The sequence below is a fragment of the Hetaerina americana genome, unplaced genomic scaffold, assembly GCF_022747635.1.
Source record: "Hetaerina americana unplaced genomic scaffold, ioHetAmer1.1.p SCAF_8, whole genome shotgun sequence".
Lineage (NCBI taxonomy): Eukaryota > Metazoa > Arthropoda > Insecta > Odonata > Calopterygidae > Hetaerina > Hetaerina americana.
In genome coordinates this window covers 85,195,682-85,221,659 of record NW_027287427.1, presented here as the reverse complement: position 1 = coordinate 85,221,659, position 25,978 = coordinate 85,195,682, and the positions used below count along the sequence as shown (strand labels likewise).

General features: G+C 41.2%; 1 protein-coding gene across 1 annotated transcript in view; it reads right to left on the bottom strand.

The window, feature by feature from the left end:
- The window catches only part of rdgC (retinal degeneration C), a 512,344-nt gene that overhangs the window by 321,380 nt on the left and 164,986 nt on the right, over positions 1-25,978 (bottom strand). Inside the window, exon 4 of the mRNA XM_071596539.1 lies at positions 4,308-4,389. Coding sequence (XP_071452640.1) covers positions 4,308-4,389 — 82 coding nt within the window. The remainder of the gene's footprint in view (positions 1-4,307; positions 4,390-25,978) is intronic.

Here is a 25,978-nt window from a genome sequence, read left to right as displayed (position 1 = left end):
TGTTTAATGGACTTTCGTCTACTTTTACATATATGTAATGTAATGTACCAATGTAATGTATACGTGGAAAAGTTTCATTGATCTGATTTCAGTAAGGTAAATTTAAAGTAAATTAAAGTCTGCTTTTGCCAAAAGAAACGGCCAAATAAGGCCTACGTAATGGCAGAGGCTTCTTTATAAATTGGTAAACTACGGCTGAAAGCAGGTTTTGGTGGGACACACGATTTAACTCCTACATTTCCTATCTTACCCTAGCTAAAAACAAACCTGAAACCCTACATAACAAATGTAAATCATCTTTTTATATACAAATATTATTCAAATACAAATACATTTACCTCACTTGATTCCATCCAACATACCTATTACATTAATTCTCCTTCCTCATTTGCCCAACGACCTCCCCTCTTTCACATTCCTAAATATCCCATAACCAATTAAAACACTCTGAATTCTTGTCGTTTCTGCTTTGTTTGGAGTTTTCCTAAATCCGCTCTCCTCCCCCACCATGCCCAGCACTTAATCGTTCGTTTCCTCATCACGCTGTACAAAACCACGCCCCACGCAAAAGTCTTGACGAGCCTTTTCTTAACGCCTTTACTCAACATTTCTGTCATCAGTCCTCTCCTCTTTGTGAAAGTTTTATTGCTTAACGTAAGTCTTCGTTTTATGTCCACAACACTCTGGTCTTTTTGGACCGGAGCACTTCCGATATAAGTAAACTACTCCACCTGCTCAAGTGTAATAACTCCTATTTTGATACTTAACTTAGCCTTTCCCTTGCTTGAAAACCGCATAGCCTTCGTTTTGTTTATATTTATTCTCATCTTATATCGCACTGATTTTTCCATGTACTCAGCATTGCAGAAGTTTCCCAGTTGAGGAAAAGAACCATTTTTCTTGTAGACTTCAGTGAAGACTCACTAAACATAATATATTTCAGGATAAAATTTCTGTAAGCAGACAAGATATGACTATTTTTCTATCTGAACGTATTTAATTTAATAATGATCCCTTTACTAATTATTTGTTCAAAATTTTTAATGCTAAAATTTTGAATGCCTAATATTTTAAAGTCTATTTCTTTGTAACATCTTTTTAATTAAAAATTATTACGTCAACTGTAGTGCAAAACATATTTGAGATTATATTTTTCCATTTTAGAAAGAAAAACAAATTTGGTGGCGATTCACCTGTATCGATTTTCGGCGAAATTCCTTATTTCCCTTGCTTATATTTTTATTTTTAGAACTTATCCGTTTTTTCAAATATTCGTTTTATGCAAGCGATTAAAAAATCGAATAAATTGTTTGCTGAAAAGCCACTCATGGCTCATTTTACATGAAAAATAATGTCTTTTAGAGAGGCATAAATTGCCCGTGTTGTCAGCTATGAATGATTTGCTAATCGATCAACCTCCTATGGGTTAAAATATTTACAACATGACACACACAATGTTTGAGATACACTATTGAGCGTTACTTTTCAATGTGAATAGTCGTCCACTTGCCATAGAATGCCGCTCGCCCCAGTCACCCGGTGAGCGTTTGGACCCTGCTTAACTTCTTCGATCTATTGAAAAGAACCCAAAGGCTATGTCATGTCCACATTAAAACATTTCATACTCGCACCTAGTTTTGTTACTGTGCATTATCAACCGGAATATGTTGCATGAGAACTAAATTTTGGTCGTAAAGCAAAGGTTATAACGTGGATTGAACAAAGTTTTTGAGTTCTTTTGTAATGAGGCAGGCCCATGAAGTCACGCCCGGAATCTGCCCTTTGATCTAATTCGGGGCACACTATAAGGCTGCAGTAGAATCGGACGAATTGTTACCATTGAGACACTTTAGAGACTATTACCAGCCATGAGTTGAAATGGAAACGATTCGTAATTAAACGAGTTTTTACGCCAATCCTGCCCTGAAATATAAGGTCATTAAGATTCGGTGTTTATTTAAACCGCCATTCTGAATAATTGCCGTTTTTTTAAAACCGGTAAACATTCCAATTGTTTTTTTCAAGAGGTCCAACATGTCCTGCGATTTTTTAATCGAAATCCAAAAAGGTCAAGGGTCAACGACGAGTCCGAACTGACAAGAAATAAGCCATATTTGTGTTAACGAAATAATGTTATTTTTAATTAAATGGACTAACGAAGAAACTATATTTTTAAATCAAAGTAAGGGTTGCACCTATTATTGTCAAATATTTAAAAATTTTATCTTTGCTTTATATTGGAGAAATAATTAAATTATTAAGTTTAAATTTTTAACTTCAATTTTAAAAATCTTTGACGCTTAATAGTCCTCATAACTCACAAAGCGTTCGTTATTAATCATAAATAATTATGCTTTGCCTTTGTATTTCAGTAACTTTAAATCTAAAGTCCCAAAAGAAAACAGAAATTAAAAATCAGAAATATTTCTAATGGAAGAAGAGCTTTGTTTATAGATCTATCGGTTAAGTGGGTCATAGTTTTTCAACAAATAAAAAATGTTCGATAGAGGAAAAAGTGCATTTTGGTGCGCATGGTCATTTTTGACACCGTTTTCTACTAAAAACATAGATTTAAAAGAAGCAAATATGAGAGACAATTTCATCCTATTGTTACTTAAACTTATCCATAGGAAAAAGAAACAGTGTACTAATGACCTCAAGGGCACTGCTTAAACATATTTTCCTCGATGAATGCCCAATACGTGTTCGATTCATTTAAGAAGAACATCTCTCCAGGAAATCTTTCGCCAAATTTTGTCACATACTATTTAATTTTCAATGCGTGTATAACTGAACAAAAACAAACATTCTAGCAGATTTCGTGTTTCGCAATCGTTTTTTTGGATCAAATGAATAAAAAACTAAAGTATTACATGACCATCGGAAGTAACATAATTTTAAGAGAATTTTAAAAAAGGGCCCTACAGAAACTGTGAAACCAACATCTCGGCTTGCTTTCCTAAGTTTTAACTTTAATTAACTTTTCACAATCGTGTTATCTCATCATTAGTATATTATTTTATCTTTTTTATTCTAGTTTTACATGCAAATGACGTATTTAAATAAAAAGATTTACTTTAAAGCTCATATCTCCATTTAAAAAAATGAAATCCAATTCACACATAAAAACAGAAGAAAAAGTTTAGTTGGAAATGAAAAAAATAGTACATTTGTGATTCCACTGAAAATTTATTACGAGACGACCCGGGTTTCGACGCTCAACGTCATTTTCAAGTATCGCAGCTGAAGATGACGTTGAACGTCGAAACCCGGGTCGCCTCGTAATAAATGTTCAGTGGAATCACAAATTTACTATTTTTTTATTCTCAATATGAATATATTCCATAAAGTTACGCCGGAAACCATCAATTACAAAATATTAATTGCCAAAAGAGCCAGTCAAGCTAAAATTTAAAATTCCAGAAATGGACTCTGAAAACATAATTATGTCGTTTGAAGAAACTTATGCAACAATACATCAATTACTCAAAAATACATCATAAATTAATTCTGAAAATAAATAAAGAGTATCCAATCGAAATATTTAAGTGCTTTAAACAATTACTTTAAATCTGATAAAAAAATGATGTCAGTTATGGTCCACAACTGTCATTTATCAATGGGTATTTGTCCAAAATTGACGGGCGGAAATAATAAATTTAGTTCGTCGAATGTCGAACAGAAGGAAATTAATGTCAATTGATGAATTGAACTTATACTTAATGGAGAATTGCATGAAAATCCAACAATAGGTATGCAAGGGCAACGTTGTATGGATTGTGTTGGCATTGGTGTGAATAGATGTATGGTGATGAGCTAAATGGTGATCGATAATAACAAAAGAAATGACCAGCGAAATTGAATTCTCATATCATAATCAGTAACTTGATTTAACTTTTATAATTACTTATAAATAATTAGATGGGAAAATAAGCAAGAAGCATACATTTATAATGAGTCATCCAAAGGCAATCATAATCATCCAATGCAAAAATTTCCCCAGAACTGAGTCACTTTATATGAACTTGGAGAAACGAGTCAATTTTAAGATTTGAATGCAATTTACAATAAAGTATATACAGTTGAGGTAATTCAGAGCAGCAAGATATGGGGAAAAGAGTCAACGCAAAAATCCGAAATAATTGAATATTATTTGACTGTGCATATATAATAGTGTATGCATACGAGTATACTCGTATGCATACTCGAGCCCATATGAATATACTCGTCAATACGAGTATAGTCATATGGGCTCGTGGCTCAGCGTCCACATCCCATGTCCAATGCGTACTCCGCCGTTCACTCACCTTCCCCGGGCACGAGCGCCGCAGAAGATGCATTGCAAGCCGCCGGCATGTGCGTCAAGAGTGCGTTGAAGAAGTTGTAGAGCTGTTAGGAAGAGAGAGAAAGAGAGAGTTAAGAGTTGGCACACTTCAAGCTTCTAAGGGTTTCAAAGTTAGCATTTGCCAAAGGATACCACGTCTACTTCCACTTCGGCTTTCCAAGTTTTTGTGGGAACAAGAAGTAACATTTACCAAAGAGACATAAAAGCTCAAATCCATTTCATCTGGCCAGTAAATTTTTGAAGAGCGGGTCATCTTCTACTGCAACAGAGGTTAGAGTTACGCTAACCTTTCCCCGTAAACTATTAAAATACGGATTTTGAGAGAGGTTCTATTAGGCAACTATAAGACTAATAATATGTACTAAAGTATAACAGTTGATTTTATAATGGCCTATTGTTTTATCTCCATTTTTCTGAGATTTTGTGCTGAAACAACGATTCCTTATTCCGCCTCTTTTGCAATGTTACGTCATTTTATCCGTATATACATGTACTTTGGTGTTGTTTCTACCAACGGATGATGAGATAGAAGTATCCTTTCAATGGCAGCAATGAGCATGCGTCTAAGTCTTGCACGAATTCTTCGTGGGACCAAACACAGGTTTTCTAAGAAATATGCGACGTTATCTGTCCGTCGACTTGTCGGGTCTCTTGGAACATATTCTAATTCATCCACATGATTTGTACTCGTATTTCACAAATTGAAGACGCTGAGCACGGATTTAAGTCGGTCATCAACTCTGATTGTCAACGGATACGTCCCATTCACATGAATTAATTGACATGGAAATGTATACCGTTCTTTGAAGATTATTTTTATATTACAATTGTTGTTATATTATTATATTCAAAGGAATCATTATATTTCAGAAATGTATTTAGTATTACGTTTCAGGGGAATTATTCAAAGGAATCGTGTTTTATGTATGCTTGCATGTAGAATCGTAAATGTATTCGTGTGAAGAGAATGTGGTAAGCCAAACAGGAAAGAACTCAGGGCAGTCATGCCCACGTCCGTCTTCTTTTTTTTTGCCAAAACGTTCCCTCTTGACGCTTGGCTTGCAGCTGCCCGATGATTTAATCATTCAGCTGCTGTGTTTGCGGCTTCTTAGCCCGTCGATGAAGGAAGGTCCAATCAACTCCTTTTCCTTTTCAATGGTGGTTGGTCGTCGTCCCGTCCCGTTGCTGCTCTTGGGCGTTTGTGCCTTTCCCAGGAGACAGGTTTTAAGCCGCCGATCGACCGCAAGTGCTCTTCTTTTTTGCCTTCAAGCTCCTCGTAAAAGGCCGTCGCGCGAGTCTTGATGACATCTCCAATGGGCGCAGTTTCAGTTAAGGCGTGGAGAATTTCTGCGGCATAGTTCCAGCCAAGCCCAAGTACACTGTTGAGTGCCCCTCTTTCCGTTACCTCCAAGTGGTGGAAGGCCGTCTGAGTCATTCTGCCACTCCATGCCGGTGAAGCGTACATCAAGATTGGGCGAATTGCCGCCACGTACAGATACGTCTTTGTCTTGATAGAGAGGGACGGTGAACGCAGCAGCGGCGAGAGTTGTAGTCGTCTTCCTCTTGCCTTCCTGGTGGCAGCGAGGGCGTGACTTTTGAATGTCAGTCTTTTATCCAGTATCACGCCTAGATAGGTCACCTCTTCCTTCCATGGCGCCTCCTCGGTGCCCACGAGGATTTCTCCTGGTTCTCGCAGTCCTCCAGGTGAAAAAAGAATCGTCTGTGTCTTTGCGCTGTTGACGCTGATTCGCCACAGGGCGTACCACTCCAGCAGTTTGTCTACTGCTCGCTGTAGGTATGTTGCCGCCATGTGTGCTCTCCGCGAAGTGGTCACTATTGCTGCGTCATCCGCATACAGGGCAACCATGGTATGTCGTCCAAGGTCTACCGGGAGGTCCGCCGTATATAGATTAAAAAGTATCGGTCCGGGCACCGATCCTTGCGGCACGCCTGCGTGGACCTGTTTCGGCTGTGACAGCGCGCGTCCCCAGGCGACACGGAAAGTCCTTCCTGTCAGGTATGATGTTAGCAAGCGGCGCTGCCAATTTGGAAACCGCTGTATTGCAAGTTTTCGCCTGAGACCAGCGTGCCATACCCGGTCGAAGGCTTTCCTGATGTCAAAGAACGCCGCCGTTGAGCAGCATCGCCGATTGAATCCGGCCGTCACCTGTTCCACGAGACGGACGAGCTGGTGTGTGGTGGAGTGTTCCTCTCGAAAACCGTACTGTGATGCCGGCAAGATTGAGTAGGCCGCGATGTGCTTCAGGAGATGTGGCAGCAGTACCCTCTCAAGCAGCTTTCCCAGGGTCGCTAGCAGGGCGATCGGGCGGTAGTTCTCTACGTTCCTAGCGGACTTCGGCGGCTTCGGCAATAGGATGACTTTTGCCGATTTCCAGATGGCCGGAAAATGTCCCATGGAGAAGCAGGCCGTAAAGAGCGTAATCAGGTGAGTTGCGAGCGAGACAGGCATCTGTCGAAGGGCCTCGTTCGGGATGTTGTCCTCTCCTGGTGCTTTCTTGCAGCGTAGTCGTCCAAGGGCTGCTCTCAGGTCGTTTTCGGTAACCTTCGTTACCGTCATGGTGCCCTCCTCCGTTGTTTCATCCTCTTCAGGAAAGTCGCTAGGATCATCCGGTACCAGTGGATCCGGAGTCGACGTGAAAGTGGCCTCCAGCGTAGTTGCTGCAAATTCAGCCTTTTCGTCTTCCGTGATAAGAGGGCCACCAGGTGAGTCGATCGGTGGGTCGATCCGAATGCTGTGGCGAAGAGAAGCTGCCATTCTCCAGATGCTCCCATCTTCGGTTCGGAGGGAAGCAACCTTCCTTTCCCACGTCGTCTGCCTGTGGTCCTGGATGAGCTACCTCACTTCGGCTCGTTTTCTTCTAAACCGTGCCCCATCCGCGGGACATTTGGTTCTTTGAAATCGTCGTCGAAGCCGATTTCTTTCGCGGATGCGGCGAAGGATGGAATGAGGCAGCGTCAGATGTCCAGAAGGGCGGATCAGTTTTATTGGCACGGTGTTCTGTAATGCTTGGTCCACGCCAGCTGTTATGACAGAAGCATATTCGTCCAGCATAGCTTGTGACGTCAGTGATGGCGGCTGTTCCGGTAAAATGTCGGACAGGATCTGCCTGTACCCTGTCCAGTCTGTTTTGTCCAGGCATCGCACCGGCCGTGGGGGAAGTAACGTTGGGCAGCATCCCAGATAGGCGCAGACTGGGTAGTGGTCGCTGTCCAACGTCGGTGTCGCCACGAGAGAAAGCGAACTCGTGAGCCTACGGTGCAGCGCAATATCTAAGACGTCTTCGCTCCTGCCGTGATGCTGATGCGTTGGCCCATGTGGACCCGCGACGCGTACTCCGTTGTTCTGAGCCCATGTGAGCAGCGCTTCACCCCGAGGGTTCGGTGTAATTGAATGCCATGCAGCATTCTTTGCATTTAGATCCCCGAGAAAAAGCGACGGCCGTGACCCGGAGAAGATGACTTCGAAATCCTGTGTGGCTAGAGGTCGTTTTGGGGGGAGATAGAGTGACCCCACTGTGAGAGAGCCGATCGAAGTATCTACTTCAATGGCTGTCGCCTCTAGATGCAGTCGAGCTGGTAGGTCAATTTTTCTAGCAGCCAGGTCAAGCGAAACGAGGACCGCCGTGCCCCCTCCTCTTGTTTGCCGGTCATCCCGGTAAACTGCATAGCCTGGAACGCCGTATGAAGTTCCAGGACGGAGATGAGTCTCTTGCAGACAGACGATTGAGATTCTTGCCTTCCGTAGAAAGGCAAGCAATTCAGGGGTCTTTCGCTTCAATGCGCCGCCGACATTCCATGTGGCTAGGATGATAGATTTATTTAATTCTCGCCTATGGTCCATTTTGGTTTGGGAAAATAGTGGTAAGGGCGACAGTTAAAGCTTGCAGCTGTTGTTGCAATAGCGCAGCAGAGGACGTCAATGCTTCCAGGATGGAAGAGAGGGATGTAGCCAAAGTTGGAGTCGGCATCTGCGAGTCTGCAGCCCGCCTCTTCTGGAGAAGAGGAATTTTTATTTCTTCTGCTGTCTCCCTGGCGACCGGAGCCGGCGTCGAGAGTGGAGGAAAGTCAAGATGCTTGCACATGGTCAGACGTTGGGTTGCGTTGGTTGGGTCTCCCGGCTTCGACGCGTTGAAGGTACCAAGCGTCTTCTGTTGAGGAGAAGGCAGCTCTGTTTCAGCGGCGGTGTTCTTCGCCCCCTGGGTTGGTGCGCCTTTCCTCCGGAGGCTAGCCATCTTCATCTCCTTCTGTTTGGCGTAGACAGGGCAGGTCCTGAAAAATGCAGGATGGTTTCCTCCGCAGTTACAGCAACAAGTCTTCTTCCTTTCCGTATCCGGACATTGGATGCCTTCATGTGCACCAGCACACTTGTAGCATCGCGGGGCTGCCGTGCAGTTGGAAGATGCGTGTCCGAATCGGGTGCACCGGTAACACATTTGTGGCTCCCTGTGCTGATATTTTGCCACCCTGACACGGGAATTGCCGATGTATCTTATGGCAAGCATTTCTTTTGTTTGCCATTCAGGGTTTTCCTTGACAACGACAAGGAAGAAGGTTCCCTGCCGCACCAGATGCACTCGTTCCACCGGAATCCCCATGGCGTCCATATCTTCTTTCAGTAGCTCAACTGGGTAGGTGCACGGAAGTCCACGAACCGCGTAGAAATTGGCTCGTAGGGATTTCGGGCCCCAGGTCGAGAATTGTGCATTTGACTGCACCAACAGCTGCTTTATGGCCGCATAATCAGCCGCAGTCTTTAGTTGAAGTCTCGTCGAGTCGGTTGTATGGATTGCAGTAAAGGACTTGTCCGTTGCCTTGGATCGGACAAGTTTCAGCAAGGCCGCGTGGTCTACTACATCGTATATGATGAGTGCCGGGGGGCGTGGTTCCTTTTTTCGGCTTGCCGGGGATCCAGATGGTGCAGATGAATTTTCAGCCTCCATCGCCACGGGAGCAGATGAGTTGTCCGTGTCCGGATCCGTGACGAGCGGTGAGAATTTATTACTCGTACTTACCGGGCGCTTATTAGTTGCTTCTTCAATGGAAAGGAATGGTGCGCTACGCTTCCCGGCTCCTCTGGGATCCTTGACGTGTCGCCAGTCGTCGTTGAATTTCGCGGCAGGGGCAGACGGCCCGTTCTGATGCATGGAAACGTCCATATTTAGAGCGCCGGCAGTATGAACAGGGTTTGAAGAAGTATTTTCCAGCTGCTGGTCGAGAGGAGTCCTTATAGTGTCCGCTGGCAGCGGCACGATGTCCATATTGGGCGCCACCGGCGCCTTGCTTCGCTGTCCCTCGATTATTTAATGATGTCAGCAACCAGGGTTAGAAGTATCCAGTAGAATATTCCAAGGGAGGCGTACGTCGAAATTTCTGTAGGTATATCCAGGTCTGATGGTCTATCCTCCGTCTCCAACGTTCCGAATCCAGGTGATGTCAGGTCACACCAGGTCTCCAACCAGCCCGACTCAGGTCAGCAGAAGTCTCCAACCGTCATGCCCACTATTGAGTATTATGAAACTAACGCCGAGTGAGCATAGTGTGAGCACGCGATTGTTATTAAAGAAAAGAGCACTGTAACCCGAAACACTAGAAAGATAAACATTATAAAGCACATAACTATATAAAGCATATAACAAGATATTAAAGCACAAATAACCGTTATTAGTTGTTAGGTAGTTTTTATCATTTGCAGTTTTGTAGAGTAAGAGCTATCCCTAATTATTTTTATAAAATTGAAAAGAATTGTTGATGGATTTTGAATGAACTGCTCGGTTTTGGTATAAAAATGTTGTGATATCGTGGTAACGTTATGTACTACATATTCCTGACTGTTAATTTTTCAACTTATAGTTTCATGTATTTTATATTTAGCTTATGAAATTCACACCTTTCTGAATTCAATGCAAAAACATTTGGTATGTCTAGTCTTTTGTGGGCATGTGCATCATTTTATTCACCCAGACACAGACTTTTAGCATTTTACTCGATTGTTTGGAAATGACATTCGCATAATGAATTTTCAAAATAATGCGAGCTTGCAGCTGTACTCACGTCAAAATGTATTCAATTATATGTCATTTTACCCTTGGTATATGATACATGCATTGCAGTATGTTCATATATGTGTAAACTGCAATGCATGTACATATGTAGTTACATGTATTTCAGTTAGATTACTTGAAGAATGAAAATTACACGATATTTCATCCTTAATGTATGAGCGTCATTCCGCTTACCCCACACATTTATTTAGAAAATATTGCTTCCATTACATTTTAGGGCGAATTAATATCGTTCCCCTGCAACAGTTGTCTACAATAAGTATTGTATGTCTCTCAATTCTGAGTTATGGACCTTCGATTGATTTAATTACCTTTAAGTGTAATCAAATAAAATCAAATGACAAACTTTTGTGCATAAATTGCCATAAAATCCAAGCGACAGCCATTCCTTGGCTGCTGTTTCAAAGTTTTCCTCTGCTTCTTTGGCAAGATTGGTAGAATCAAAATGATAATGAATGTAATAATGCCTATGCATGGAATGTGGTGCACCAATTGCGATGAAAAATGTTTCAGTTATTTCAATACTGATGCATAGGAAAATAATGATTCTCGTGAGGTAATTAAACGCTTTTATTTAATTGACTTAACACCGAAAGATATCAAAGCCAAATTGGACAATGTTCATGGCATATTTTTTTCTGAGTTTTAGAGTGTTTACAACTGGGCGAGTACATGCATATATGATGAACATCCTTCGGGATGTCCAAGTGAAGTGACACTCCCCGAAATGACTGACAAAATTCATTGATGGTTTTGGTATGGTTTTGAGTGACCAATAAACCAAGGTTCGCGAGAGACTTGATGCCACAGGCATATCATTGGGTAGTATAGTGTCATGGAATTTTCACGAAAACTTGGGAGTGAAAAAAATCTCTACAAGATGAGTACCGCGTTTGCTAACAGTGAAGAATAAACGCAATCGTGTCGTCTATTCGGAGGCTGGTTTGGTGCTTTACCGTAGCAACCTTGATGAGTTTCTGTATCAATGCATGCGTAACAGTGGACCAAAAATTGATCATTAAGACAGTCCAGAGTCCGGTTGAGCGAAGATATCAAGAAAAAATGTCGTCATTTGGAAAAAATATGTTCAATCAAGACAATGCAATAATAATACTTTCCAATTACTTTAATATTCACAAATATGAAAAAAATGGATCGGGGGAAAGCGATTCACGTCCAACGAGGAGGTCGTCATCAACTTTTAATCCTATTTTGAAGACCTCCCGAAATCCTACTTTTTGGACGGCTCAAAAAAGTTGGAGAAACACTGGAAAGAGTGAATCCAGAGTAAGAGAGATTATATGGAAAAATTAAAAACTATAATAATGTGTTCTTCTGTATTTTCGTCATGAGTTATTGAACGACCCACGTATATTACCTCTCGGATGAGTAAGTCCCCGATGACCTCGAGTGAGGCCAAAATCTCTTCCGGTCACCTACTCCTCTTTTATCCACAACCAACGATCAAGACCATTTCAATCGTGCGAACGGAAGAGCGGTCGGATTGCAGCAGCGGAGCGAGCGAGCTATTTCCTGCCTGTCTGAAGAGGACGAGCACTTATCGTGCGGAGGGGGGGCGCATTGCAAGTTCTCCGTCCTTCGAGTGAACGAAAGCAGGGGTAGCAATCGAGGCGAACCCCAGCCTTCGTCCTTCCCGCTCACACCACCGCCCACCAACCGGCGCTTCAACCCCCGTCCCTCGGAGACGAGGGCTCTCTTGAACCTCGGGCTCCCTTTATTGCCACCCCACTGCGTTCGTCCCTCGGGAAGGGGAATCCACCTTCGCCGAGTAAACAAGGAAGAGAAACTTCTTCTTCCCGTCTCGCAATATGCGATTGTGCGTGAGATCCCCCGAAAGCGACCCGCGAGCCGCTGGGATATGGGAGGGAAAGGACGAGTGAAGCCACAGATTGTGGATTTGCGTGGTGCGTGTTTGCACAAGGTGCGAGGGGAACCGGTTTTGGCGAGGAAGGAGATCCCCTTCGACATCTCAATCTTTTGTATACTCGAAAACATCACTCTTAAAATCACTTTTTGCGTGTCAGCTATGTTGAACTTGTACCAAGAAACGAAAATATGTTTATACTATTCCGCATACGCGCTGCCTATCCAATATAGAGTATTGACACAGGAAGCTGGTCTTTATGTTTAAGAATAGAGTTTGCTTGAAACTAATATAGGCGCTAGAACATGCGAAGTTTAGGCATTAGCGGAGAGAACGGCTTGTCACTTCCGAGTTCGTAATGCGGTTTTACAGAAACGTCTGGAGCTCAGGAAAATGTACAACCGCCATAGGCTACGTTCTAAAGACAATTGAGGGCAAGTGAAGCTCAATTGTAAAAAATCTATTGAAATATTTCAATCTCAGTAATATTTATGACACATTACGGCGTTCAATAAATGTGAGTAAAAAGTTTTCCGAGTGTAATAATCACACGCCTTGATTGGGACTCGAACCTGGATCTCTCGATGTCCAGCTAAGTACTTCAGCCAGTTGAACTATCGAGGTGTTCTCTTACATTCCGAAATTTTAGAGCTTTTAAAGGAACAAGATGTTGTGACGAAATACCGTACGTACAATGTCACTGGTATTCGTAGTCATGAGCGATGCGCCACAAAGTGAATGATATTTACACTCTGAAATTGTTGCATTGAAATGCTTTTTTGCTGATGACTCCGTCAAAAGTTACTGTTGCGGCAAGTCCCGCAGTTTCTTGGAATTTGAAATGCTTAACTCTTTACGTTTTGATTTGATTTTCAGCAATGCCCAAGTCCAGAGAATATGTATACTACTGCCTTGGACACGAAATTCTTCAAAATATATTTAAATAAAATTGAAACTTCTATGCTAGCATGGTAATATAACAAATTATGTTTTTTTCACTTAAATTAAAAAAAGTAAATAAGAGAAAAGGAAAACTAAATAATCTATTTAGAGAAATGGGTTAGTTTATGATACAAGAAGAGAGAGGGAGATCACTCACTACATAATACCAGGTGTACTGTGGCTTTTCCTTCTATGCCACCCGAGCCAATAATACCCAGTTTTCTTTTTCATTATCCAAGGGGATAAGAGAGATGGTGATTCATAAAAATGAATGCAGGTTCGCTGGGACTTCCACGAGGAGGAAGAGCGGAGTAAAACCTTAGCATTCTTGTGTGCAGAGAGCATTCTGTTTCTCCGGATGTGCGCGAGCGCAAAGAGCGCCGCAGGATGCCCGTTCCTCTTCCCGCCATCCTCCAAACCCTCTCCGCCCCCAACTACCGCTTTGAAATCGAAACGTAAAAAGACAATGCGGTTCCCCGGTGGCTGCGGCGATCACCAGCGACTTTGAATCGCGAGACAAAGTATAAAATTTGAGAAGTTGATAGAAGTTCGCCAAATGCATCTGTCTTCTTTCCATCAAGTACACGGCGCGGCAGTAAAACATGCCAATTTGAGGAGGATTTGAATTGGATTCACCAAAATATGCTGCCGCACTTTGTAAGACTAGATTTTTAAAACGTTTTTATGACAAATTGAGTATGTTATAAAAATTATAAAAGGATCTCGGCTGCTAATCACTCTAGAAGGGAAGGTTAAATTACAGATTAAATATCTAGCATAAATTGGAAGGGTGTCTCTTCAGCAGTGATTTTGAAAATGTATTATTACTCCCATCGTACTACGGTGAGCGAGATTAGCTAGAGATAATAAGATGTATTTTTTCCGCGAACGATACGGGATCAGAATACCATTGTCCAACCGCAGTAGGGGTAAAACTATTCGGGTCAATATCAGCCTGGTTTGTATTCACCCCCTTCCACACACCCTAGTGGTGGCTTGCATGGTACCATGTAATACAACGTAATGACATGGAGGTTTGCCACTTGGTGCATATGATCCATTACTCAATTTACCTAATCTCAGTCAGCTGAAAAAAATCCCTTTATTTGCAGCCTAGGCCTATATATCTATTATTAGCTGTAACAGGAAAACGATTGTAGTTCGGAAAATATGTAACTGAATTTGTTACCAATGGGACGTCACGAGATGTTTCATTTTAAATAGCATATTTTTCACGCATGTGCACTTTTAAAAGTTAATTTTACGTGGGTGAAGAGGACTGACGATACTTGCCAACACGGTTACACCTATGTTCTCTAAAAGAGCCTACGCGCGTACTTAAGAGATTGTGTGAAAGGTGACGCGACTTCAGCCGGCCACCCTCTTTGCCTTCTAACACGACGCACTCCCAATTTCCAAGACATTAAAAACATCCCCGCGCAAAAACATGCGCGCACGAAAAAGCACAGGCACAAACGAGAATGCTTCCGTCAGATAATTCGACGCTGGGGAACGAGCATAAAGCAAAGCATCACCTTTCACATTCAAGAAGGAAATAATAATTATAAAAACCTCGGATTTGACGTTAGTAAACCGTGCGGAAAACTCGCTCTGCTTTCCCACTGCGAGCAGACTTAATATTTTTTACATACATTTTCATTTCCCACAAATACGTACGTATGCGTCTGCGTTATCCCCCTTCAAAGCGTCGACGGCGTCGGTCGTTAAGGTCAAGAGTGAGCGCATTCACGGAGCGGGGAACGAAAGGGAAAGGAAGGGCGGGGGGTGAGAGGGCGTGAGGGGGGGGGAGGAAGCGAAAAGGGAAACAGGGAGGGGAGAGTGGGAAAATCAGAAGAGGGAGAAACGAGAGGTGGTGAGCACGAAAGGGGGGAAAGTGATCGATATCGCTCTTTTTCACGTGCTAAGAAAAAAAGGCAGGGGTGTGGAGGGGAGAGGGTCCCTCTTAAACGACTTGAGGAACATAAGACGACTGCGGCAGCGTGGAATGAAGACGTCCACAGCTTCCCTCGGGGCCCGGCCCCTCTACCAGAGCCACGGTCGCAGCGGGAAGGGGTCGAAAGAGAGGAGAGGGACGGCCCTCGAAGCCTTTCGAAGGACCACGAGAAGGAATGGTCCCACCTCCCACCGGATACGGGATCCATGTGTGTACACGTTCATCCTGGTCTTTGAAATACATATAAATATATTCAAGGATCAGGGTAACTGACAACGACAGAGATCAGAAAAAAGCAAAATTTTGCAGGCGGCATAGTGTACGCGAATATTTTTCCCAGCTCTGATTTACTGAAATCTTTATTATCGAGTCCTTTCGTGTAGAGAGGAGTACGAGGGCTGTCCAGAGAGTAAATTCCATTATGCTATAAAAATTACACAGGAATAGATACGGGAAATTTATTATTTTCATCTCAAAACTACATACATCTACTATTTTTATACATATTTGCCAAACAGATTTAAACAAATGTCATATCTCTGAACTACTTTTCAGCATAAAATTCCGCCGCCTGAGATCGCAGCCAACCGATGACGCCACCTTGAAGTTCCTCGTCAAGAAGAGCACGAAACATGTAGTGGCCTGACTTTTCAGTCGTATTTCCATACAACGGAGTCGTAGATATCTATGGAAAACTATCCAAAGATTTTAGATATCGTAAAACACCGGTTATCATGAACGTTTTTTCAATTTTCAGGTGAAGTTAATTGTTCACCACAGACAGGGGCCCACTTCTCTCCTCATCATGGACATTTGTGTTCACTTTTAAACGAACGACAACACTGACGCACACAACTCTTGTCGCCCATCACATTTGGTCCGTGCAGTGTACAAACTTCCCGATGAATGCCAGCAGCTTTGAAGTTTTTTATCGATAAAAACCTTACCACTGAACGAACTTCACATTTGATGGCACCTTCAATTGTAATGTTAATTTTTATTCGCTATTGTAAACAAACGGCAAGCGGCGTGACCTTTCAATCACTGCAAATCGAGGTGTACTGACACACTGTGTGCGTCAATACAGAGACCATTCGGTTCCCTTCACTAACTTCTTTCGCACACGAAATCTGAGGTCATTTTCTGGACAGCCATCGTAATTTAAATGTTAATTGAGGTATCTGGCGAGATGTAGAGATAATGCATTTTAGGTAGTAAACGCTAATAAATCTGAAAATCCCAATGGGCACGGTAAAATCACTTAAGAATATTGCCACAATTATTTTTTTGAGAAAGAGCATGTGTGTCAATAAGCAATCCCCATTCCCAGAAATTTGGTGCTGATGGTCGGACTCTCGCCCGAAAATACACCAACTGCTACGCATGCTCCGTCGGCAATTATCGGCCTACAAAGCTCCTTTCAAACCTAATGTAGTGAGAATGAAGCGGAAACGGGGAGCAGTCCTTGAACAACCGATTTAGGTCGCGGGGAACGAAGGCCTCCCGCTGCAATCCTCAAGTCTGCCGGTGAGCCCTATGACGCCAGAGTCATCAACACTGTGATTATGGAAACAGGAGCGAACCTTTCCCTCTAAGGCTTACCCCGCGCCGGAGTCGGTCCATTTGCTTGCATCTGCCATTCGCTTGCGTTCTCCATTTCTCTCCATGATCTGCACAATCCTGGGATGTGCACTTAACACCCCGACACCCTCTTACAGGCACTCACTCCCAGCGCACACAGAGTGTGTGATTTGTTCCTAGAGACCGGGGTCGGAATTGCAAGGGACAGGCATTCCCTGCTTCGAACTACTTGTGGAAATACAAGGGAAACCATGCCGAATACGTCATTGATATTAGCAATTTACATCAAAAATGTGGCAGCATTTTGGGCTTCCCACCGGATATGAAATATTTTCCAGCGGGGAACTCGCGCTCACATGACTTCGAGGCTAAAAGAGGTCGAACCAATACTATGTTCGTTGTTCTCCATTCAAGTTATCAAGCAAGCTATTATTCAATGAGTTAACCCGTGCGGTAATATTCTCACGGAATCCGTAATCGAAATCTACAAGTTTTTTAAAAAAAGTATCGATAACAATTATTTCCTGGCGTGTGCGTTAAGTGCTCAATTCCGCCCGTCGGTTACGTGTGCGCTTGGTCGTATTGGCATTGATAAGATAACAGGGCACACCATTTTTACTGAAAATTTGGCAACGCGAAAGATCTGCGGTAATTTCGTCCCGAATGTCTTCACGGATGACCAAGACCAGGGTCGAGTGTCTGCTTGCGGAGAACTTCTGTTCTCCGCAAGCAGACACTCGACTGCTGTTCTGTCGGAGTCTTCTTCAACGCGTTGAAGAAGACTCCGACTTTTAGGAACCAGCGGACTATTTCCTATTCTAAAAAGTGAAATCCTCCCTCGAAACACACCACCATGGGACCCAAAGTGCCGACAAAGAACGCGCGCAATGCGCACTAAACATGCCACACGCGTTTTTAATGCGCATTAAATACACAGGCACATTTACAACATTCATATTTCCAATGTTCATGATGTATAAACGCAAATAAACAATTGCAAGAAAAGAGATAATTTTCAAAGCGTGATGCTTAAAATATAAAGAAGAAAAATTTCCATTGGTATCTTATACTCAAGCAGACGAGGTTTCCTTGTTTTTTTAACTATTCATGTATTAACTATGTGGGTTGCGGCAGTCTTTCTTGTTAGATTAAGAATTCATATTTTATTCCTAGTTTTAAGTTTCACTTTCTCGCAAACCGCACTTCCACCTCAGCCATGTTTCTTTCTTCAATGCCATGCGTTTCTTATGTACAATGACCGGTAAAGGTGGGACTTAACTCACCGGGACGGTTTATACTTGCCCGCTTGGGCAGTCAATGAACTTTTGTAGCGTTGGGCTGCTGACCGGAGGGTCCTGGGTTCAATTCCCGGGCAAGGCACTCTGGGCACCTGCAGCTCCACCCAAGCTAAAGTGATTTTTCGGGTACCAGATCTTCTCCTGGGAAACCATAACCGGCACAGGGAAAGGAACTGGCCCCCCTACCCTGATGTGTGAATTTTCACACGCCGTATAGGGCTTAGTACTGGGTGATCTCTACCATCACCTACTAAACCGACCTTTGGGTTGATTACTTTGTTTATGGTTATGGTTTATATATACTTTTGGTTTTATGGTATTAACTATTTTGAAAAAATATAGCCTAAGAAATATCCTAAGAAAATTCAAATAAATTAATTTTATAGACATCTACAAAACTGTCATAATTCCTCGATATTAGCTTCCAATTTTCCTGCTGTGTATATAACACAACACGGATCATGATGTCAACGAATCGTATTGACAGAACATAGTATATCATTAATAATTGCGATCCTGGGGTGGGAGACGACACTTTAGTGGAAATATTACATGTGTGGCTAAAATATTTTAAAAAAATGAAAATTATTCAAGTTTAATGTTGAAATTAAATGAATGACCTTATACCGTATTATATTGAAAGAGGTATATAAAGTGATTGATTAATAAAAAGTTACAGCTTAATCGATCGATAGAGGGATTTATTTTTCTCATACAATTCGAAAGGAAAGCAGCAGTGAGCGTTACGTACGACAAATTAAACGTCCCCAAATGCTATTAATCACCACCAATCGCTCTACCGACTGGTGACATGACACCCACTGCCATATGGGGTCGTGGTGGCTTGCAGAGTGAGTTTAACATGTATGTACATATTGTACGGAGTCACTCAAAAGCGCGCGTGCAATGAGCAGGAAAGTTGATTGCTTGCACTTTAGGAAGTGGGCAACTCGAGTCTCCTTGTGTGCAATGCTCTTTGAGTATTCTCTCAATTATCCGTGTGCGGATTACCCGTTTTGCGAATTAACCGAGCAATGCTCTTGCTAGCACCTCGAAATTTTTATTAAATTGCAATCGTAAATATAATGAAATGCTTGGAACTTCATAGTTTTCCTTTAATACAAGATGGAAATAATGGGGATTCCTTGAAAGTTTTGAATTCCAAAAAATTAAATTTTGTATGTCGAATTGAATATTTTAATTTAAATATTTTTTAACTATCCATAATTTTCCATTATCGTTTCCCTCACATCTTCATTAAGCCTGAGAATTGCCTTCAATATTTTCTTCAAGGGCGAGCATATACATCTCTTTACTATGCAGCAAATAAGTCATCAACTGTCTACTCTGTAATATTTCAATCGGTACCAAACGACATCTATGATTCCGTGTCAAATATTCTTTGTTATTTAAATTTATCCTTCGCCAGTCATTTATTTTTTCCTGGTTAAATGTTTAGTTTATTTTTATGAGTAAGGCATGTCCTGCCATTCACTTGATCAAGTTCTCTTCTGGAAAAAACTATAATTCCACCCTCATGTAAATGGCTAAAAACAAAAAAAATGTACATTCCATTGCTGAAAACGCGAATTAATCACAAGGAATGAAAAGAGAAAGTTTCCGTCGACGCTCGTTTATATCACGACATATTTTCCACATATTTCGGATATTGGTATTTTTGGATTATCAATGTTTCATCATGCATCCAATAGCACAGCTAATCGAGTGTTCGAAAAAACGAAATAGCAAAGACCGCAAACTTGATTGGCAATGGATTTGTTTATGGGGGTCAAAGGGGTGCATTGTAAACCCCTAAAAGGGCGAGTACGTTTGATTGGCAAAGGTCAATGTTTCCAAATACACCCGAGTGATTGAATGATTGTGAATTTTGTGTCCTTTCTTTTTGAATTTTTTAATTTCTGTGTGAGATTGACGGGTTTCTGGCATAGGAGATATCCTTGCAAACTCTGATTGTGCGTGTGTGAATGCGATTCGCGAGAGTCACTGCTATTCCTTAACACACCCTAGTGATCCATTGGTTGTGAGTCTGTTTCCATTCATTCATTTTTGCATTGTTTGCGTGTGATTGAGGTACACGAGGGTCAATGTTTCCCAAACACACCCGAGTGATCGAGTGTGTGATTTTCAATTTTCCCCTAACTTGTCACATTGTTTTAACCCTTTGAAAAACTCTGTTCCGATCAAGTTTTTAGGCCTTAGCTATTTCGTTTTTTCATTGTTTCGCCGCGGCCGTAGGTGCGTTCGTTTTAGGTTTACAATCGAGATTTTACTACAATATGTACTTTTCCCTGCGGCGCACTGTTTCCATGATTTGGTGCCTCTCCGGTCGTCAGCCGAATTCTTGACCCCCATACGACGGCTGCCCTTAACATCACCAACGGGATTTGTCGCGGTATCGGAAGCGAAGCATCTGTTGGAGGACGCAAGTGCGCCGCGCCGGGATTGCTGCTGTGGGAGAGGGGGAGCGAAAGAAGGTGGTGGGGGTGGGCGCCGGGTGAGCGGAGGGGTGAGGGCTAAAGGGTTTAGACGACGGGAAGAGGAGGAAGGACGGGGAGTGCGGCGAATGCGTGACAGGAATGGAATCGAACTTCGACCGGGTGTGCTAAGGGCTAAAGGAGTGCGAGAGAGACGCGGGGAGGGATGCGGTGGGTTGGCGGAGTGGGGATGTGACGGCAGTGCTTGACAGAGCTCAGACAAACAGATGTTTGACAGTGCTGAGGATGGCGAAGGCAGTCATTCGGACCTTTCTATGACTTCACTGGTTCCACTGACCTCCACCCCATGAATGCAACAAAACTTTATCGACCTCATATCTGGCAAGGTAACGCCCTCGCTCGACTAAACAGAGGTTGCGGGTTGGATTTCCGAATTGATTGTTTTTACCGCACCTAGGGCTTGGACGCTTATGGTTGTCCTCGTTATCATTTCACGCTAACAGTCGGAAGTACAAGGCCGAATCTCGGCTGTTTTCGGTTAAGTACTATATAAATAAATCATTCGATTTTGGTGCACAATGAACTCCCCTCTTCAACAAGGTTTTGTAGGACTATAAGGTTCCAATTCATAAAGGAAGCGAATATTATTTCTAAAGAAAATTTGGAATATACAAGCAAACAGACATATAGGATTGTATTCACATAAATAACCCCTGACGGTAAACTACGTTAAGCATCAAGTATAATTTAACTATGGCAATGCTACACGAGAATTTATTCCATTTCGTTGCCGGTGATATGCATTAGTGAACATGTTCGCTATATTTGTGCCTCAAAACCGTAATTGATGGTGAATTTTCTAAAATTTTCGTTGTTTTTTTTCTAAAATACGGTACTATTCTTGTGCTCGGAAAAGACTGTCGCTAGTGAACATTTAATTGAGCGGTCCTGAGTTATTTTACAACCAATGCAACAAGATATGTAATACATATTTGTTTTTTTAAATAATTCTATGGCACTGAAAAATTAAATGTTAAATTGTAGCTCTGATATTATTTACCTGCAACAGTCCACAAGGTCTTAATTAAGGGAAATTAACTAATTCCGACACTCTTCCCATCCATCAGGCATCGGAAGAGGAATCAAAATCCAAAGATTAAAAATTTCAAATATCGAGTTTCATGCTTGAAAAGCACCGGGAAAACATACTAGTGAATACGCATTGAAATCACTGCGTGTCTGTCTGGTTCTATTGTACCCAGTTATTTGAAACGCCTGAAAACACAAATGAACTCATTTAAGCAGTGGTAGTCATAAGAGGAGGTTACCGACGGTAGAGGTCATTCGTACGAGAAAGGACAGGTGGGAAAGGAGGAAGGGCAAGGATATTCAGGGAATGGAGGAGAGGTAGAGAAAAACCCGGCGTCGGCTTTAGCCTCCTCTAAGCGAAAGGCACCAAGGAGTTTAGAGTTCAACGTCCCACCCGACGGACGACGTGCTCAATCGAAGTGACCCCCACAAAACACCTCAAGTAGTGATTGGGATACCGTTGTAAAATCCAGCCACCACCGGGACTCGAACCCGGTACATATAGGTGGGAAGTCAGTGCTTTAGCCACCACAGCATCCCGATCCCCATTCATATCACGTGATGCACTCCTTCATATTTTATCACAATAAAAACTAGTATATATATATATATCTACCACTGCATCTCAAATATTATTTTTACACCGTTCTGGTCATTTTATATCACTGTTGCAGCACTTATTTTGAGTGGTGAAAAGGAATAAAAATTATACGGGATAAAGAATGAACACCAGGGTTACCTTAATCGCAGAACTTAAATGTCACCGCACGCTGTCCTATGGCGCGTGAAATTCACTCATAAAGGGAAGGGGGCCCATTTCCATTCCCAGCGCTCTTTGAAGTTTTTCAAATATTCCGAAAAAACTCACGGAGGATAAATTGAAGAGTACTCATATTCAACCTTATTTCAACGTGGACACTGCTGGGTAGTCGAACTTTCTACCCAATTGTTTCCCAAACCTCTTTTATTTATGTGGACCCTTGAAGAAGAGGTATCATATAACAGTATGAAATACGTATAGTATATAAATAGGTATCGTTGTTAATCTCTCCTTATTTTAATCAAAGTCGAAACACCGGAAAATGCCCAACAACGGCGACATCTAGTGGAGCTATCATTATAGTTTTTCAATTACATATTACCACTTCCGTTAATTAAGCCACTAGAACATCTGTATTATTATTGACAACGATAATATCTTTAAGCGGAGAATGGTAGATAATTTCAATGACTTAACACTGCAAATTCTTTTATTTACACATCTGAAAAATTGTTCCGACAAAAGGATCGAAATTTAAAATAATGAATTATTTAGCCATCTTCCAATAGATAAAAGACAGCAAAGACCGACTCTCCAAGATATTTGTAAGATACCTAATAAAAAATTATCCCAACTGTAATTCTATGGAAATATTAATAATAAGGCCCTTCTAATGTGCATCGAACTCACACTCAATTAATTACTGCTTTGTGCAGAGAGGGATAACACGAGAAAAGAGTGAATCGCCCACAAATATCAAATGACTCGAGAGACCTTAATTCCATTCCTGACGTCACACAGCTTGAGTGCTATGCGGCATTATGCGTGATCAATGATCGTGAGCTACAGGCCAGGGAATTCATATCGCTGTCCCCTCTCCCTCCCTTCTCCCCCACCCCCATGTTATTAATGGGGGGGAACGGTAGGGGACGAATACGAACACGAGATCACCCCTCTGTGACGCTGCCATCGTGGACCTCATGATGAATCTGCAGATGAAAGATTAAAATTCTCGAAAATGGGAACAGACGAAAGTTAATTGGAAAACTGGATTATTTTCCTGGGCTGGGGAGAATAGAAAGAGAGGGAGGAAGGGGAAAAGGAACATCCCGCTTTGCAAATAAAATCCCGCGCTTATGAAGTCAACCGAGAGGAGATTGCTTTCCGAAAGAATCCCGCGTCCCGGACGACGGAGGGAGCGTGGGGGGGCAAACGTGAAACGCCGATGGGAGAGCGCCCAAAATGTCACTCTCTCCCGGGAAAAAAAAGTAGCGACAGGGTGTGTTAACTTTTATCGTAATTATTCCGTTGCGTCTACCGAGGTCACACGACTGTAGAGGTTAACAAAGACACCTTTCTGACAAATTGGTTATTCATAAAAAAAACAATTAGACATTTTCCAGTAACATGCAAACCCTGTATTTTCAGCATAAAAATAATTCATCGTAGATACAAAGCATATCTATGTAAATTACAAAAATGATTGGTCAAAAATAAAAATACTAAGCATGAACTACTAGGATATAAAGATTTCAAAATTACTTAGAGAAACTTTTAAGTAAATAGAGTGAAAACAGTGCAGTTTTCAGTACATTTAAACCCGGTAGAAAAATTCATGGTTGTTCGTATTCAATTTAGGAGCCTTGTACAATAATAGCGAATCTACACCTCCAAATCTTGGGTGCAATTTTGCAATGAGAAAATATTCCCTTTCGTAGTTATAACATTCTTCAATCACTGTTTAAAAGTTGCCAAATTTGAGCAACATGACTTATGATGCAAAAATGTTTTACACCGAAAAAATTAAATCACATAGATCGTCTTAGCAAAAAATGCGGAATCAGTCTTTTGAAACGACATTGCCACGCCACATGTTCGTGCATTTACTGCAATGTATGCCTAAGCATCAAAGGTTGGATCAATATGCGGTGAACCCAAATAATGAAAAGAAAACTATCAAAAAACCTTCAAGTGGTTAGCTGAATAAGACAGAAGGACGGAAAACGCTCAGTTGGCTGGGAAACCAATTCCACTTCGACATAATCGCGGAATGGCAGTCAATGAACCCTTATCAATGATCTTTATTCGCAAGTATCCCCACATACAAGCCCACTTTAAGAGTTAAAATTATTTTTCTTTCACATGTTGCTACGATGTCAAGACTGTCGTTTAAGGGTGATCCCGGATAATCAAACACTAAATATAGATAGTGTTTGGCTATATATATAATATATATATATATATATATATATATATATATATATATATATATATATATATATATACACACCAGGAAATGACAAGAGATTATATATATATATATATATATATATAACGCCGATCCCGGTGGCGGCGGAGTAACGTCCTCGTCTGCCATTCCAAGGGTCGCGGGTTCAATTCCCGCCTGAGTCAGTTTCCCTCCATCTAGGGCTTGGGTGTTTGTAAGTGTGACCATCGTTATCGTTGTTAACAGTTCGATGTAAAGGCCAAAATGTGCCAAAAAGGCCAAAAAACAAAAAAATATATATATTTATATATATACATACATATACATATATATATATATACATATATATATATATATATATATATATGTATATGTATGTATGTATATATATATATACATATATATATGTATATATATATATATATACACATCATTACTGTTTCTTCTGGGGAAAACGGAGCTAAATTCCGTCGAAATTATTAAGAAATAACGTGTGAGTGTTCTTTTAATGTGTTCTTATATTGTTTGTTGCTGTCCAAGTTTTTTATTCAACATTTCTGTGTTACTTCGCCGAAATCATGTAAATAATTAAATAAATAGATAAATAAATAAATAAATAAATAAATAAATATATATATATATATATATATATATATATATATATATATATATATATATATATATATATATATATATATGCATATGCTTTCATAGACGTAAAACGGAAGTGCCGAATAGTACAATACACAGTAACACATAATATAGAAACACAAAAAAAGAGAACACTCACACGTATTTTCTTGATATTTCGACGGAAACAATCCGTCTTCCTCTGAAGATATAGAAGTCAAAAGTCTATATCTTCAGAGGAAGACGGATTGTTTCCGTCGAAATATCAAGAAAATACGAGTGTGAGTGTTCTCTTTTTTTGTGTTTCTATATTATGTGTTACTGTGTATTATATATATATATATATATATATATATATATATATATATATATATATATATGTATATATGTATATATATATACATATATACATACATATTTACATATAAATACATATATAAGTATGTATATATACATATATACATACATATTTACATATAAATACATATATATATGATATATATATATATATACATATATATATTCATACATGTATATCACAAAGTCTGTCCGGAAAAGATCCAGCCATGCAATATTTTGAGAAAAAGAGCCTAATTAGAACAATGAGGTCTTGGTCTCCTTAGAAGTTGGGACCTGTTACACTTCCCACTGTGGCTCTTACTTTCCAAAACTATCGGCGAAGTCATTTTTGGATTTGTCTTCAGCTAGCTCATCGCATACTCTTTTAT